The following is a 16,906-nucleotide window of genomic DNA, read 5'->3' as shown; positions in this document are numbered from 1 at the left end:
GAGCGGGCGCTGCTGACTTCATGCATTGGCGGAGGGCACTTCTCCCTTCGTTGGCACTTCAGGTAAATGAAGATAGCAATAGTCAGCAATGCCAGGCCACCTGTTAAAGAAGCTGCCACTAATATGGCCAGGCTCTGCCCTTGGCTTGACTCAGATCCGCCGCTACCTGTTGAAGTGTCTTTGATCGAAGCCAGCGTAGTGTCCCACAAGCAAACACCGTCGCGGGGAGAGTAGCCAGCAGCACAGGTTCCACAGTCTGGACCTGAATATCCTTGCTCACAGTTGCAGGCACGCGCGGATGAATCGCAAATACCTCTATTTCCGCAGACAGCATCGGGATCTCCCACAAGGATGCTCCCCAGGTCTTTTGATAATGGGCAGGCTGGGCTGCACACACTGCCAGACAGGAAGTAGTTCTCAGCACACTTGCTGCATGCCTCACCGCCGTAGCCGCTGTCACACGCACATGTCCCAGCGTCATTGTTGCACAATCCGCGTCCAGCACAAGGCTTCATGGCCTCGCCTGCCACTGGACGAACAGGCATGGGGCACAGCTTTGTAACTGGACAATCCTGTGGACAAGTGCCCGATGCCGAAGACGGGTTTAGAGGATCTGACATTTCGCCAACCTCACAGAAGCCGTTGAAGCACACCCCAACGCGCTTGACTTCCAGAACAGCCAAAAACTGTAGCTCCTCGTACTGAGCTTTTTGATCTGCGGCTCTCTGGAACAGCTTCTTCGCCAGGGCTAGCCGGGGGATACCCAGACCAGTTCGGGGCTCAACGCTGGCAGTGATGTCAACTGTCTGAGTCTCCATAGACTGCAGTTGCTGCATGGCCGGGGAAGATTGGTCATAGTTGTCAGGTGTTGACAGCAAGCGCCGTAGGACACCGCCTTGAATGCTGACTGTGTTAGCGGAAATCTCCACATCGGAAGCAATGAAGTCAAATTCAGAAAACAGCAGAGCAATGCCTTGCTGATACTTTTGCAGCAGGGTGTTGTAGGCTTTGCTGGTGACATCACTGAAATCACTGTCAGCAGGAACTGAAATACGAGTGGAAAACTGGAGTGAACACGTTTGCCCTGTTCCTCCGCAAACTCCACACTCATCAACACCAGCAGGATCCTTGCAGCACTCGTATCTGGCATCTAGCTGAAACGGAGAAAAACAGCAGTTAGGGCTGCCATTCAAACTGAATCGATCCAGGGCACATCCACCTGCAGAAGCTGAGGTCTGCTCTCTTACGCGGGAGTCAGCAATATCTGTTGAGTTGAATGCCATCTGGCCTGCATATCCAGTGACATTGGCGCTTGCACCATATGGCAGATCTGCAGGCGGCATATCGGGGTCGTAAGCCGAGACCTTGACCTCGGACACATTGGCGCCGGCGTACTCCGTCAGTGGGAAAACGTAGATGACGTTCTCACGCAGCATCTGTGCGAGCTGGTACACCCCATTCGCGTTGTGATTGAAAACCACCTCCACATCGAGAGCTACTGTGTCAGGTCCGACCTGTCGAGGTGGGCTAATCTGCGCGAACTCCAGGTATCGGGCAACTCCAAGTCTCGCAGCAGCTTCCTGAATCGACCTTTGAATGCGGAACAGGAGCTCATCGGACTCCGCCTGTGTTGGGTAGTAGTCCGTGACGCTCAGCGTGAAGGATACGGAGAGGAGATCCGATTGCTGCTGTTTCTTGTGGTGGCGTGTAACGTCAGAAGCCTGGTGTAATCCGTAGACTCCATAGAAGTCGTGGCTGGGAACATTCTTGCCGACGAGCGCAGCGGCCCGCTGAACACTAGCCTCCGCCTGTCCATATCCGTCACCATTGTGATCGCTGCTTCCGATATTATCATCGTTGCCACTGCTCCCATCACCACCTCCGCCACTGCTTTCCTTGTCCGGACCGTCTCCTTCACTGCTGCTGCTGCTGCTGCTGCTGCTGAACCTGTCATAGAGCTTCTTCACGATTCTCCGGACTCGCGGGTCTTCAATCTCACTTAGCAGAGGCAACCTATCTAGGAAGCTAGACTCCGAATGGTCCCGGATCCAGTCTGCGAGCTCGCTCTTCCCATAGAAGCTCCAATCCTGCCCATAGAAACCGTAGAATGAGCTCTCACTGCTGCTGCTTCCACCGCCGCTGCTGCTGTCACCGGCCCCGCCACTGCTGCCCGGGTCATCGAAAGTCCCTCTCCGAGCTGCGCCTTTGAGGCCGGAGCGAACGATACTATCAGCGCGAGCAAGTGCCTCGAGAAGCTCCTCCTCCGTGAAATCTCCAAGCTCGGCTGGAGCACGAGTTTTGACATATTCCAGAATGTCAGACAAACGCATGCCGGAAAGGACAGAGTGACGTTTCACCGCATCCAGAGCAAAGTCGACTGTGTGCCCGTAGAACTGCCCAGCTTGGTGCCCGTAAAAGCTCCCGGGCGCCGCAACAGCCTGTCCGTACACCGTGTCAGCTGTGTACTCGAACCGCGCTCCCCGAGACAAGAGGTAAGCAGCAAGCTCAGCCAATCTGCTTTCCGTGTTCAAACGAGTCGCCGACAGGGCTGGGGAACTTGGGGTCACTGTCCCTAGTTCCCCAGAGATCACTCTCTGCTTTTCGAGCTCTGGACCAAACGATCCCTGTTTGGAAGGCTCGGAGAGATTACCAGGCTCGACAGCCCGGCTGCCGTAAAAAGAATTCCGCGCCGATGGGGAAGGTCCTGCCTTGAACGTCTTGGAAATAACGTAGTCACGTTGCATATGTTCGTGACCGTAGAACGAGGCGTCGGAGTCGGAGTCGACCTGTTGACCTGACATCCGGGAGTCTAGATATCCTTCCTTATCCATGAGATCCAGTATTCGCGCATAATTCTCTGAGTGTCCAAAATCGATGGACTGCGCCGGCGACAAGCACAGCGCCACGAAAACAACCCAGCAGCACAAGAGCCGAAGTTGACCCATGGCTGAATGTCCGGCGAGCAGCTCGACCACGGGAGCTCGCCTCTGATGCGCAAGGGTCAGATCCGACTGAATACTCAAGATTTTGTCTACAATGTCCCCGTGTATGAAGATTCACTCCAATAGACTGCTGTTAGCATTGTTTCTCCATGGACGCTGTCCCGACACGCTCTTCTTGCGATACTCCAGCCGGGCGTCCGCGCAGCTCACTCGCGCCGGGAAAGCAAATGTGTCCGAGTATAGCTGCAGATACGGTTTACGAGATGCCCAGCGATGTACGGCTGCAGCTGCTAATGCTCAGCAAACTCCTGCAAACTAGAGATCTACTTCCGGATGTGAAGCCAGGAAGGCAGGCGGTATGACTCGGCGGCTTGAGACACCCAGGCTGGCTGTTCCCATCGATCGAGAGCGACATGCTACTTGGTACGCGAAGTTTTTCCTGCACAGGAGCGGCAGCAGCAAACCAACTGACAAACGGCACGGGAGATTGTCGGATGCTGATTGCTGGAGTCGTATAGCTAGCACGTCGCTATATTATTATCGTCAGGTCAGTGTACAAGTACAAACTGTACATCACATATTTAATAATTTTAATTGTAATTTTATTTTAATAAGGTACAGGTACAAGGCAAGGTAGTTACCTACTATCTCTACCTACGTACCTGTAACCATCCCATCACACCTACGTACTGATCGCTGTTTAACTCCATCAATAGACCTTTTTTCTGACCCCCACGGGAGAAGGTGGGTCGAAATTCGAAAAGCCCCGGGCCCAGTGCCCACCCTTCCGGTCATCAACAGAAAATTGTATTAATAAATACCAGTGCTGACCTTCCTCCCCGGGGGTGAAAAAAAAAAACCAGTGCTTGAAATGTTTGGTTGAACTGCATTCGGCGTACAATGTTCGTGTGTACGGAGGAATTTGCTTTTACTCTCGATCATGGCAAATGGGCCGGAACTCGGACACGGGCCACGGCCCACGGCCACACGGGAGTCGGGAACACACTGGAATATTGGGATGGCAGTTTAATTTAAATCCAATAGCTTGTAGCCTTACTATGGGCCTAAAGTACTGGTAGACCTTTAAGTATTATCACTGGGTATGTACTCGAGTCTCGATCTTAGTTTTACCAGATTTTATACCCGGGGCGGGTGAAGAAGACCAGATTTTACCAGGCCTAGAGAAATATTTCTGTGCCATGTACGGAGATCTGAATAGTGAACTGCTTCGATTCGGAACTGCGGTAGGTACCCCACGTACAACGTACCCCGGCCATAACTGTACTAGCTCAACTAGCTCTGCTGTCTGCATGTCGGCGCGCCATGTTGACATCCTGCGTGAATCCTCCTCTACTAGGGCCTAGAGTGTATACCTAGCTACTAGCTAGGTACCCTTTCTATTTGCGTGCTGAACATCGACGGATCACGGACCATGTGCATGCAAGCCGGTTAGAATAGTACGGGAGATCGACAGCATCTTCACTATGTTTCGACGGAGGACGACATCTAAACGAATCAGGGTAGGTTGTCTCACGGACGTAGAAACCAAACGTCGTCTTCATCATATTGTACGTTTACATTTTGTAACTGTATGCTTTCAGAGGTAGGGTAGTAGGGTAGCTTGCACTGTAGCTGCTGTAGCACTGTATCTGCTAGAGGCTGGAGTCATTCAAGTCTGGGATAGTCTCACTCTCGATCACCGTGTCATTTGTCGCTGCCTCCTGCTTGTAGTGGGTCAACAACACATCCCAAGGCATCTGCCCTCAAGTGCTGATTCGATCAAGCCTGCGTGTTCCTTCAGAGAGTGGGGCCCTTGCTGCTGGGCAGAATTATTCCTGTGAGGAATGGCTAGCAAACGTATCAGAACCCAGGGACATCAAGGTTTCGGGAATGTTGATTCAAAATGGCATGTGGGGATGTCACTAGGACCTATGTACCTACCTTGGATATGTTGGGTGTGGATGTATGGACCTGCAGGATCAAGGCATGACATTAATTCACCATACTGATTGTTGAATCTATGGAGCTGGTGATATTGGGAAAGGGAGAGGTCATGCCAAAAAGTCGGGGGCGACAAACAACACGCCACATTCCGTATGGCGTGCGGAGCTGATGGCATGGCCTGCAAGTCCCCATTGCAATGTCATCTTCGCCAGTTCATACAGGACATCAGCATGCAGAGGTGATGAGGCGAATCCGTCTCTCAGCAAAATTGCAGAGAAAAGAAACGGGCACAGAGATCCTCACATAGCCACGTGTCTCTACATTTTCAGCAGTGCCTGGTTGGCGCTTCCAATTTTACAAACAACAGCCAGTACCATTCGAAACCAGCATGGTTGTACGCATTAGTACCAACACATGGAAACTGCGCGAGGCCACGGCTCACTAGTAAACAACTTGGACGCAGTAGGCAGCAAACAACCACAAATCAAGGACAGCGCGCCCATGGGACAGGGAAAAGGGCCACGAAGAATCCTGCTGTTCACTGTCCCCTAACCCTGCAGCTTTTGCTGGGACTCCATAGCTAGCGCCGGTTGCCCTGGTTGTGGTAGCTGGGGATACTCTTTCCCTTCTTCAACCATGAAGAAGGTGTATGAAAGCGTCAGGTTGTCAACCCCTTTCAGGCGCGGGTCGGTGGCAAACTCCGGGTCAATGTAGAAAAAAACAGGCATGTCGATCTTCTCACCGGCCCTGAGTTTCTGTTCCTGAGCACAACATTCAGTGACCTCAAGTTCAGTATCGCTAGGTGTGCTGCAAGATATGTTGAGACATGAATGAGTACTTCAGGGAAGGGATCTCTGAGAAGAGACCGCCAGGGATGTAAACTTGGTTCAACATTATGTGTATCCGACCTGCATATCAACTGTAGAAGGGGAAGGTTCTGGAAGCGCTGACGATACGACAGCGTACGAAAGTGTAGTGCTGTAGGTGTACATGATGGCAATGATTGATTCAAGAGGTTGTAATATCTTCTGATTTGGGTTACCTCAAAGCAGAAGCACTGGATTTTGTTGAAATACACCCCTGCCGCCTGAGGGGTGACATTGTAAGTCGAAACTCCAGTGATGGGCCGCTTGCTGCAATTCAGTGGCATTGCAATGTCAGAATGCCAGTGTGACACTCAACGGTACCCACAATCAGGCCACAGGGGTATTGGTGCGCAGTACTCACCTGGTGTTTTCGGCAGTGTAGAATGCCAAGGCGCTCTCACCAGGCTTGATCTGTACAGACCGTTGTGTCGGCCGGAATCTCCAGGGCATGCCATCTTCCACATCCGCGTTGAACTCAACAGTTAGATTACGGGACGCTAGTGCCCTGGTGTAACAGATTGAGTGGGGGGTGCAAAACAGGATTAACACCTCATGGGAAAACTGAACAGAAATCGCACAGCTTCACATACATACTTGAACGTCGCTACAGTTCAAGGCTTGCGAAGCACTGCGCCATATTATGTGGAGTGTCACCTTTCTTTCTCTGGTGTTGTGTCTCGTATCTTCTCCTCAACTGTCTTCACACGTTGCACAGTTCCGCCAAACCCCGTAGCCTGAAACACAATCAGTGGCTGAAAACACAGAGATGCATACGACGACAGCTGCAAGCAGGTGATAGGCAATTTCTGTACCTGGCAGAACATGCGATACAATGGCACCGAGGCATATGTGATTCCAATCATTCCGACCACTACTGCTACCTGCATCAGCATTCCAATGTTGGAAAATGTACATCCAATCTCAGATACTGACAGTAGCCCGGATACTCATGCATTGCACTGCGGTGCTAGTCTCGCACGCACCAAGTAGAGTGCCTGCTCACCAGACTTGGTGCGAGCTTGCGAGAATGCATCGGCCGAATTGCGCATCCTTGCTCCCTTAACATTGTTTCCAGCTTGGCTGGCGAACAGTCTGTTGCCTATATGATTGTGAAACAATGGTAACCCAGAAACCACAGGAACACAATCTGTCTTTGCTGAAAGCTTATGGACTGCTGTATGCTGCCCAAAGCTTGTGTAGCACAACCGAACCCGAGACAACTGTAGTTCTGCGGCACTAGTTACTTTGTGGAATCTATGCTCAGCTGCTTGAGCGAGACTCTTGGCAGGGAAGGTCCCAGGAAAGGAGTGCCATAAGCTGCTCTTTGCGGTTGCACGACACAAAGAGCGCGTTACTATTGACCACATTCTGGGAGTTGAAACAGATACGGCTGCAAGGAACAGGATATCATGTGGTGCGGTTGATACTGAACTCTTGCCCGCAGATCCACAGAGTCAGCCCTATCTGTGCTGGTGCGCAGGTTTCTGCACAGCCCGGGTTTGGCCCGACCCTCGGCCGTAGGCCGGAGGGTTCCTGGCCACCGGTCAGGATGTGGGCTGACGTGGGCGACGCCGGACGACAGCTGCAGTAGCTCTCTCTCTAGAGAGGAATATAGTCCAGTTAGTTGGTAGGGTAGTAACTCGTACGAGTAGGAGTTGAGACTGGATATCGCTAGGTAGCCGCCGGTAGGGTAGGTAGGTATGTACAAGGCTGAGGTTGTAGTTTTCTTGCTAAAATACCGGACCCCGGAACAGTGTCGTTAACACTGTGTAAGTTCATACGGGAACCAACGGAAAGCGTGGAAAATGTAGAAAAGATAGAATCGGGCCGAACAGAGTAGGTATTTTATGGAAGGGGTTGTCCGTATTCAGGTAGGTGTAATATTGTAGGATCAGGGTAGCTAGGGAACGTTCTAGAAGACGCGTGGGCGGAAACGAGGCCGCCAGGAGTTGCAACTCCTGTAAGTAAAAGTTTTATAATTATCCTTAACCCTTGCTGCGTTCCACATTCCGCAATCCGTCTCCGCAGCGGCGCTCCGTGTCGTCGGCCGGCTCGGAAACCTGAGCCACTCCCACGGTAAACGGTTGCCTGCCTAACTAGAACTGCCTGCCTAATTAAATAACAAAACTCCGTACTCCGCATGAGTCCGCAGTACTCCGCAGTCGTCCGTGCTCCGCGGATATCGGCCGGCATGGCAGTCTGCAGTCCGCACTCCGCACGATCCGCACTCCGCACTCCGCAGACATCGGCCGGCTCCGCAGACACGGCCGGCCGGCTCCGCAGACACCGGCCGGCCGCACTCCGCACTCCGCACTCCCGCCGCGCTCCGCAGACATCCGCCCGCCGCCCTCCGCACTCCGCACTCCGCCCGCAGCTGTCCGCGGTCCGCGCTGCGAAGACATCCTCGCCCAGTTCGGCCGGAAACCTGATCAGCCACTCCCCCCCCACCCTCGTCCACTATTGCATGCATATATATTGGGGGAGTGCCTAAATACTCGTAGAAGTAGCGCTACATATAGATTTGTACGAGATGAAAGTTGAAAATTGTAATGAAGAACATTCCACAGATTCTAACCGCATTCCAACATTGTCGTGCATGTTCTGGGGACCCCGGACATTAATTTCCCGAGAACCATGGAAAGAATAGAAAACGCCCGAGAAAGGCCGGAAAATATGCAAATTAGTGGCGAAATCAGAGGAGGAAAAGGAAAGTGATTCCTATAATTAGGGATCCACCGCGTGGGTCGTGGCAACCCCGCCAGACGGTAGAACTGAATTTTCCAGGTCTGTGATCTTTTTCGAAATGCTTTCACTGCTTGCGTGCACCGATAAGAACCGGGCCTGGCTGATCCAATAAGTACACTCCTACTACAAAAGTTTTGTCAATACGATTTCGTGTATAATTCGTTGCGGTTGCGGATTTTCTGGCGACGAACACGTGGGTAGGCGTACAATCCGTATCGAATCGCGCTGCAACAGTATATATACCATTATTTTGTGACATCGGAATTTACATTGTCAGTTGTACGACAGGTGGATAAGGGGATGGGTGAGGGGGATCCCACTTAGCTACCCAGGTTCGAATCCCAGGATCGGAACATTTCCACCTTAAGAGGGGGCCCCGAATTGTTGCCTAGGGTTCAGCCAGGGCTAAGTGGGGTTCTTTATTTTTTCGCCTTGCATTCTTTTGAATTCTCCGTTTTCTGGCATGCAACCCTAGAAACATCACTGCAAAATCTTGAGCTTGGCGTTGTAATTTTGGGGCCCTCGAGAGAAGCCCTAGGTTCTAGCTAGGTTTATAGGGTATAGAGCTAGGTCATAGCCCCATGTACATGAGGGTCGTCTCTGGCCAGAGTAGGGTGGGCATTAGAGCCTGTTTAGGCTATGTTTAGAGACATGGACAGTTTAGGGTTTACTAGGGTTTGGTGAAACTCGCTCGTTTTGGCTTGTGTTTCAATGGCTAGGGAGTACCATTTGAAGCGAGATCAATACCATGTGTGAGCCTCCTTCCATACAACTTGACGCTATGGTAATAGGGCGATCTATGAGCTTTGCTAGAAGTTTAGATGATTTTCCTAGTTTGTAATGCTTCCCGCTCCCTGATTTGGACCCATTGCGGGCCAGAAAGCTTGCTATCCACCAGGTTGGGGCCTGGTACCCAACATGGCTGACCTATACGCCTTCGTATCATCAAAGGTAGGCGTGCTCAGAATCTCACGCGCATGCCTTACATGAATGGGCAGAAGTTCCATGACAAAGCGATTTCACTGGTGTTGCTTGTTTATTGCAAAAAATCGTTGCAGCCCATTGTGGTCGAACTAGAATATTGTCATAGCAAACGCGCCAACCACCCATTGATAGCCATGGGCCAGCTCACCATATGGAATGTGCAACTCCTAGCTAGCCGTGAGCTTTCAAGCGTGCCTGTTTCCCATAATCCTTGGTCTCTAATTTGTACCCTTGCAAAAGCCACAAGTCATAATGGCACTTGGTTATCTTATTCTTTAATACATCAATAGCATGGAATGCACTATATTTGCAATATGGGGCAATGCACAGTCTCGTCCATTCACAACGAACACTTAAAGCTTTACATGGCCATAATCTGTTGAGATTTGGCTACTTGGTGCTCCATACCACAAGTACCCCAAGACCAGGTGACAAAACTTTTGTAGTATGAGTGTATATTCTTCACGGAACCCCCACGCGCACGGCCGTAGGTACCCTACCCTACCCTACCCTACCCTACCCTTTTTTTACACCCTGCCCTACCCTACCCTATCCTACCTACCCAACTTGTCTTTATGGCCTGGATGGCCATCCGTAGGGTACCTACCTACCCTACCTACCTGCTGGTGTACGGATAGCGATATCGCGATATATCCCGGCAGCCGCTAGAGAGGTCGGTCCTGCTGGCAGCCGGCCGGCCGTCGGTTAGACCCCTCGGCCTGTACAGTAGTAGCTCTACACCCCTCTAGAGTCAGAGAGGTGGGCGGGATAGTTAGCCGGGGCCTGGGGGGCAAAGCCTGAATGAGACCGTGCCGGCTAGTACAGTGTAGCTCTAGAGGTAGTAGGTACAGAACATCAACTAGCTGCAGGTACACCAAAGTACTCGTACGCTCGGTCATGTATTATACAGGCCGGGTAGGTAGTAAGGAGAATTGACCACAGTTGGAACAGTTTAGCACCTTGCTCAGCATAACTTTGCAGGGACAGCACTAAACTGACACCTGTTTTGATAGGATGAAAGCTACAGACCAAGGCTTTCCAAAAATATATGCATGTCCTAGGGCATTTTGAAGTTTACTGGCACAATTTTCTAGCAGAATGTGCAAGGGTCGGCACGTTCAAAATCGGCCGATTTCCGGAATTTGGAACAGCCGCACTCGTTCGCCTCAGTACTGGCTATGTACCGCGATGCAGCTGATTCCAACACATCGCACACCACCACTCTGACCGCACACACGAGGGGTAGCGCAAGCGGGAATCGTTCGCGAAGCAGGTATATAACTTAGACAGATTCGACGAAGGCCATATGGGCCAGTCCGTGTTCCGCGACACGATCAAACGCGGCGTTGATCACATCATGCCGCCCACCCGCGGAAAGCGCGTAAAATTCGTGAAGATTTCGTACCCGTCGCAGCCGATTGCAACACAATTCACGTCCCGAGGTCGCTGCTGGCGAGCTGACATCCGGAACTTCGCTCGGGATTTCGACTGAATGGTATCGTTAGACGATTCCGTACATGTTCTGCCGGCTAACTTTATCTTGGGAGCGCACCGTGTTCGCGAATCGCTAACCTTGGCGTGTGATGTGACGGTTTCTGTGGTGCAGAGCGTTCAGTTCGGCCCATGGCGGCCAAATCTAATCAATATAAGTCAAAGGGAGGGATGGCTCTTTGGAAAGCCTCAATATGTAGCTTTCTGTTGATCCAATCACATCCAATTTTCATTAGCATTTGAGAATCTTATGCATGCAAACGCACAGTTTTGTTCCAAATTCTGCTTGTTCCAAATTGGTAACAAATCTCCTTAGATACCTACCCTCCAGGTGATCTCTACCTATCTACCTATATATATACGTACCGGTACCCTTGCTTCGTACGAGTACTCATACCTACCTCTGGAGCTACCCTACCCATGTGCCCCCTGGCTTGTGTTATTGTAGAGGTGCCCCTTGTCGTTTGGCGGGCGCTCAGTGGTCACTGCAGCTGAGGTGCTAGAGACACCAGTCACACTCGACGCCTATTGGCTTTCAATGAAGGCGTGTGCAACTGCATTGTATCGAATCGAGCTGATCTTCGGGAAACTGACCCTCCGATATCATACTTTCCCGGGAAGCAGCGGGCGGAATAAGCTCATGCAGTTATCATTTTGAACTCCCTTCGCGCCAAACCGTCTGCGGCATTGCCACCGTCGTTAGGAAAGAAACACTTTCCCTGTGAAGCTGGTCAGCTTGACGACCAGTTCGGCGCTCGCAGCGACTCAATGCCCGGTTCGGTCAACTGGCGGCAACGGACTGAAGATCCATCAGCGTTGTTTCGAGAAGGAGAGGTGAAGACCTCAGTAGAGTCACATTGCTGATGCAACTACACTGGCGCTGAAGTCGGTGTTGTGTCTGGTAACGTGGCTGAGGCTGTTACATTTGCGCCGGGCCGTGAGGCCACTGCTGAGGCGTGGGCTGCTCAAATTTCCACCTCCACACCCCTTGGGTCTCTGATCCTCACGATATCTGACACCCCACAGCATACGCTTCTTTCTCCTGCACGGGCATGGTGACACATGAGGTGAAGAGGGCACCGAGCCCTGCAAGCACTCTCCAGTCTGAGGGGGTCAGGGGAAGGCAGCACCTGCAGCTCACCAGCCCCCCTCCAGGAGCCCTTCTGATGCGGCCCCCGGATCCATCAACTCAGAGAGAGCTAAGGCCGCGTATTCTGTTCCTGGCCCTTGTGGTGATCACTATTCTGGCAGTGTATGCTATGGACCAACTTGGAAAGACGAGTTCAGCATTTGGTGGACTTGTCAGCTTTGTGAACATGCCTTCGTCTGATGCCTTCTTGAAAACAAAAGGGCGCAAGGAGCCCAAAGTCAACAAGGTCTGTGCGCTCAGGGCCGCTGTGGAGAACATGAAAATACTTGTGCGGCACCGGAACGACTTCGACTCCCGTGGGGAGGCTTGGATGATTCACCGCTTCCTGAAAGTTCATGCCGAGACCTCGCGCATCTGTGGTCATTGTTGATGTCGGTGCAAATACCGGCACCTTCTCTCTGGCCGCCATCAAGCTTGCATCTGACATCGACAACCTGGACTGCTATGTGTTTGCCTACGAACCTGTGGAGAGCACTTACAACAAGCTGGTGGAGGCAGTTTCGACTTCTCGGGGGAAGATCCGTCCCCTTAACCTTGGTGTTGGCAGGCAGAGCGCATTACTTCCTATCCGATTCACAGGGATGGGCGATCAGCACGCCACTTTTCTATCCAACACTTACCAGCGTCAGAATGGGACGACCAGCAAGTTGGTGCAGGTCGTGGCGTTGGATGATGAGGTGAAACCAGCTGGCAACCTCGGTCAGCTTGGTGGGCTGCTGACCGTGGTGAAGATATCGACAGAGGGCTTTAATTACAGGTCACTGCAAGGGATGCGCAGCCTTTTACACCAGCAAACTATCAAGATGATTATGTGGGAGTATGATGTTCGAGAGTCAACAGAGCGACGAGTCACTACTGAGATTGACTTCATTAGCTCCCATGGATACCTTGTCTTTCTCCTTGGCAGCAAGAAGGGCAGGACCCTAGAGGAACTGCTAGCTGGGGCCCCGGACGACGATTCCGTTAGATTGCTGCGGGTGGATGGCATTTTCAGCAACAAGCAACTGGACAGCATATGGAAGCAGAACCACATGATCCTGAATCTTGTTGCGGTGGTCAAGAACCACCCGCTGCTCCAGTCCAACTTCTTCTTGCATTCTATGCCTTGCGGTATAGATGGCTGTGTATGCGCTAAAGATAAGAAGAAGGCCCGCCACAGAGGGCGGATCCTGTAGACTGTGTAAGCTACTAGTACAGCGGGGAGTGCAGCCACAGATGATCACGGAGTCTCCTCTCGTCTGATCCATAAAACTCATCCACCTGTGTTGTTGGTATATGGCCTATCTGATCAGGACTGCAACAGACATTGGCGCACACGAATGGGTAGTTGTAGCACGGCTATCCCGACCGAGAAGTACAGTGCGATGGTGGCACATGCTGGATACCGCGGATTCAGGGACAAACAAGTGACGAAGTCTGCAAACTTCTGCACAACCACATACCTTTTTCCCTTTGGAGAAGAATGTGTATGTGGGAGTGTACCGTATTCCCTGCAGCATGCATTCCACAGTCAACAGCTATCTGGGACCTTCGTCAGCTGCTTGACTGGCCACATGCTGGTGAGTAATAGATTGGCAGATTTCCGGAAGGGGAAACTCCATCAGGGGATGGTATGGGTTTCTTGTTTGACCTTGGCTTCCTCTTGCATGTAGTCCACTTGAGCAACAATATACCTAAACCTGGGAAACTGCACAGTGTATCCATTGAATTCTAACTTACTTCAGCCGAGTACACGTTCATGCCTTTGATAGAGACACTGCACAGCTATTGCATGTCCACAATCACAGAATGTGTTTCGGCTGTACCTGCTTACTCAAGCGCCAGAAATGCGGGAACATTTCGTGGCAATGGGTGCACCTACAGTGCCCGCATGCATACTGTCAAGCCCAGGAACACCAGGAGAGCTTCAGGCGGTCGGGGATGAGAGGAAAAACCAAAGGGCCATGTGAGCAACTCTGTGGCTTACCATGACGAGCCGAAGCTGACGAGAGTCTGTGTGATACACATGCATCATTAATACCCCTCTACACACGTACAGACACACGGGCGCACGCATGCACACATATCTGCGGGGGTACCACAAACAGATTGTGATGTGTGTGGAGGGGGCAAAAACTGTATTTGCACACCTGTCCATTTCTGCCATCAGCAGTTAGAAGGGTTCTCAGCTCGCTGTCAGTTCTTGCACCAGAGATGGGGCTGAGGTAATTTTCAGCGGCCGGGACTCTTTTTCTGCTGGCTGCAGGACGAAATGCGTCGGTCAGCAACTCATGCCATGTTAAATGTGGAGGACATGGTGTCCCTTGCGTCTGAATGTTAGGGCTGAGGGAGCAGGAATGGATGTCCGGGCTGGGAGGGGGAAGGGGGACTGCATTGTCAAGTATTGAAGGACAAGTACCAACTTCAGTCCCCTCTAGATCGGAACACCCTTACCCGAGGACGGTGCTTCGAGGTTCGCTTGAATTTCCCCTCTGGAGGTTCAAACCCCTCGGTCAGCCAATTCCAGGATAAATCATCGTGCAATGCCATCGATCACCTCGGTTGTCTCTGCTCACCGCAGAGAACGCGAAAGTTCGAAACCTACCTACTGCCCGCTTGCGGTTAGCGTGCTAGCTTTGTAGGTCTGTCAGAGGGACGGCGGACACGGGCCTCGGGCAAACGGCATTACACGTTGATACTTGGGCAGTCCGGCTGAACACCGGGGCTAGCAACTACAGCACAGTAGGTACCTACCCTAATTGTCATATCGCTCATGTTAAACACATTGGTGGCGGGGTGGGTTGGGGTCCATATGTGGATTATGGACTTGTAAAATTGTATAGATATTCACTCATATGAACCTATGTATACCTGTAGGTGTATCATATTTTAAAGGGAAAATGTTAATTGGAACCAGTTTTAAGTCTTTTCGGTTTTAGTTCGGGTTGCTTCGGTCTGGGCTAAATTAAGACTGGAACCACTGGTTCCAATTAACACCACCCATAATTAAATAAGAGGATAGATAGTGGCACTGTCAAGCGGGGCGGGGGGGGGGGGGGGGGGTGGTGGACAGGAAAGTGCCAGGCAGCCGGCAGGTTCTTGTAGACGGGTCGTCTGTCGGCACTGTTGTGGCACATGGCCAGGTATGTGGGCCGGGTACTCGTACAGGAGTACGAGTAGGAGATACCTCTAGCCTGCAGGCTGCAACAGTCACACATTTTTGAATTTCGGCTGCCGAGACGATTAGCTTCCTCTGGAACGGTCTTCACTTGGAGCGAAATAGCAGATCAGACGCAATTTGAGGCTAGATTTACAACGCTGAAATTTTCATCGTCACTGTATCTTGCCCACCGGCGGTCCCACGCGGCGCCACTCAGGCCAGTGCCGCCGCGGATCTGTCCTTCACTGAGGCAGCAGCCAACCTCAGGAACAGTCCTTCGTGATGGAGGCAGGTGCCAGCGCGGGACGGAAGGCTGGCGGGCGGGTGGCTTCTGGCACCAGCTCCGTTCGCTTTAGCCCCTACGCTCGTCCAGCATCTGGTTCGGGTAGTCGACCCATCCGGGCGAGCGGTCTTAGCACCCCTGGATTGCCTCAGTCAGCTCCGTCCACAGCACAAGGCGTGGGAGGGTTATCACCCCAGCATGCCACCCAGCAGACTGTCACTGGAACACTCACAACCCCAAGTACTTTCAACCGAATCCTGACGCCGTTGAAAGCTGCAGGAGGTTTCTTCCTTGGACAGGTGCGGTCCCGCAGGGTTTCCAGAACGGCACTGCATACAGGTTTGTAGCATTTCAACCGCCGTTTCTCTGACCTACTCTTGGCTTGTGCTTAGGTCGGGAGCCTCCTGGGTAGTCGGAACTCACCTGGATCGCAGTCTTCGCCCAGTCCAGGTAGGTCCTGCCGACTGTCACTCGAGCTGTGCCCATTTACATTGCCTGCCCTCCAGATTAACAGTTTCCAACTGCCATTGTCGTTTCAAAGGTGCTGATTGGCAGGCCCGAGTGGACATAGGTTCATCAGACAAGCTGCAATCTCCATCCAACGTGGTATGTATACTTGTGCTTAACGTGCTGGGTTTTTCCATCGCTAGAGTTCTATCCAGAAGAATATGCACCCAATCGGATCAGTGAATGTGTGTGTTTTCCCCTTGGTGTCAGGTTCTCCCGGGCAACGGTCGCTCTTCACTTGATAGCCCTGGAGAGGTGGATGAGGCAGAGCTTTCCCTTGACCCCACTGGTCTCCCTAGCAACGAGGATCCACAAGAGACAGCTACGTCTCGAGGGTCCCTCCTAGCTTCTCTAAAACAATCTCCGCTGCGCAGCATGCATGGCTATCGTCTAGGGCCTGTGGATCAGGAACAGAATGGCGGCGCCATCCCTCCAATGCTCAGTGCCACCGCCACGCCTTACAGCTCTGTCCTTGAGCTTCTCAGGGAAGGCCCCATCCCGACCGCATCAACTGCAGCAGGCCTCAGGCCATCAGGAAGTGGCCCAGGCATCAAACCCTGAACCGCTGCACCGCTCAGGTCAAAGATATCAAACACCAGCCATTGCCGCACGGACACCTCGTGGATTACCCCCTAGGGGAGATGGACTATTTACCATGGGAATGACACCAACCTCTGGCATTGCAGCCCGTCACCGGTCGTCAGTGCGGTAGGAGAATACCTGTGTTGACCACTCTCGTTTCCTCCGGCTAGATGCATGCGCCTCCCACCCCGATTTGTCTGCGGAAGTTTTTTTTCTCTTTCGTGCACACACCATCTGCTATGCCCGAGAGTAACCATGGACAGCTACCCTGCC

General features: G+C 52.2%; 3 protein-coding genes across 3 annotated transcripts; 1 reads left to right on the top strand and 2 right to left on the bottom strand.

The window, feature by feature from the left end:
- Positions 1-5,300: 5,300 nt before the first annotated feature.
- On the bottom strand, positions 5,301-7,119 carry LOC142357221 (cytochrome c oxidase assembly protein ctaG-like). Its single transcript, XM_075408879.1, has 6 exons — positions 6,736-7,119; positions 6,565-6,633; positions 6,407-6,486; positions 6,114-6,257; positions 5,929-6,019; positions 5,301-5,647 (listed from the first exon to the last, which is right to left on the bottom strand). Exons 1-6 carry the CDS (start codon positions 7,117-7,119, stop codon positions 5,435-5,437), a joined length of 981 nt encoding a protein of 326 aa, XP_075264994.1. The 3' UTR covers positions 5,301-5,434.
- A 4,547-nt stretch (positions 7,120-11,666) lies between these two features.
- LOC142357224 (uncharacterized) lies at positions 11,667-13,318 on the top strand. Its single transcript, XM_075408882.1, has 2 exons — positions 11,667-11,806; positions 11,999-13,318. Exon 2 carries the CDS (start codon positions 12,458-12,460, stop codon positions 13,295-13,297), a length of 840 nt encoding a protein of 279 aa, XP_075264997.1. The 5' UTR covers positions 11,667-11,806; positions 11,999-12,457; the 3' UTR covers positions 13,298-13,318.
- LOC142357225 (uncharacterized) lies at positions 12,872-14,694 on the bottom strand. The gene is made up of 7 exons (XM_075408884.1): positions 14,556-14,694; positions 14,252-14,361; positions 14,089-14,114; positions 13,928-13,979; positions 13,753-13,809; positions 13,565-13,612; positions 12,872-13,382 (listed from the first exon to the last, which is right to left on the bottom strand). The coding sequence occupies exons 4-7, from the start codon at positions 13,958-13,960 to the stop codon at positions 13,311-13,313; spliced, it is 210 nt and encodes a 69-aa protein (XP_075264999.1). The 5' UTR covers positions 13,961-13,979; positions 14,089-14,114; positions 14,252-14,361; positions 14,556-14,694; the 3' UTR covers positions 12,872-13,310.
- Between the last annotated feature and the right edge of the window lie 2,212 nt (positions 14,695-16,906).

This window comes from Convolutriloba macropyga, unplaced genomic scaffold, assembly GCF_964194025.1.
Source record: "Convolutriloba macropyga unplaced genomic scaffold, txConMacr16.3 SCAFFOLD_2400, whole genome shotgun sequence".
NCBI classification, from domain to species: Eukaryota; Metazoa; Xenacoelomorpha; order Acoela; family Convolutidae; genus Convolutriloba; species Convolutriloba macropyga.
The sequence above is the reverse complement of the archived record's forward strand: the minus strand, read 5'-3'. Positions and strand labels throughout refer to the sequence as shown.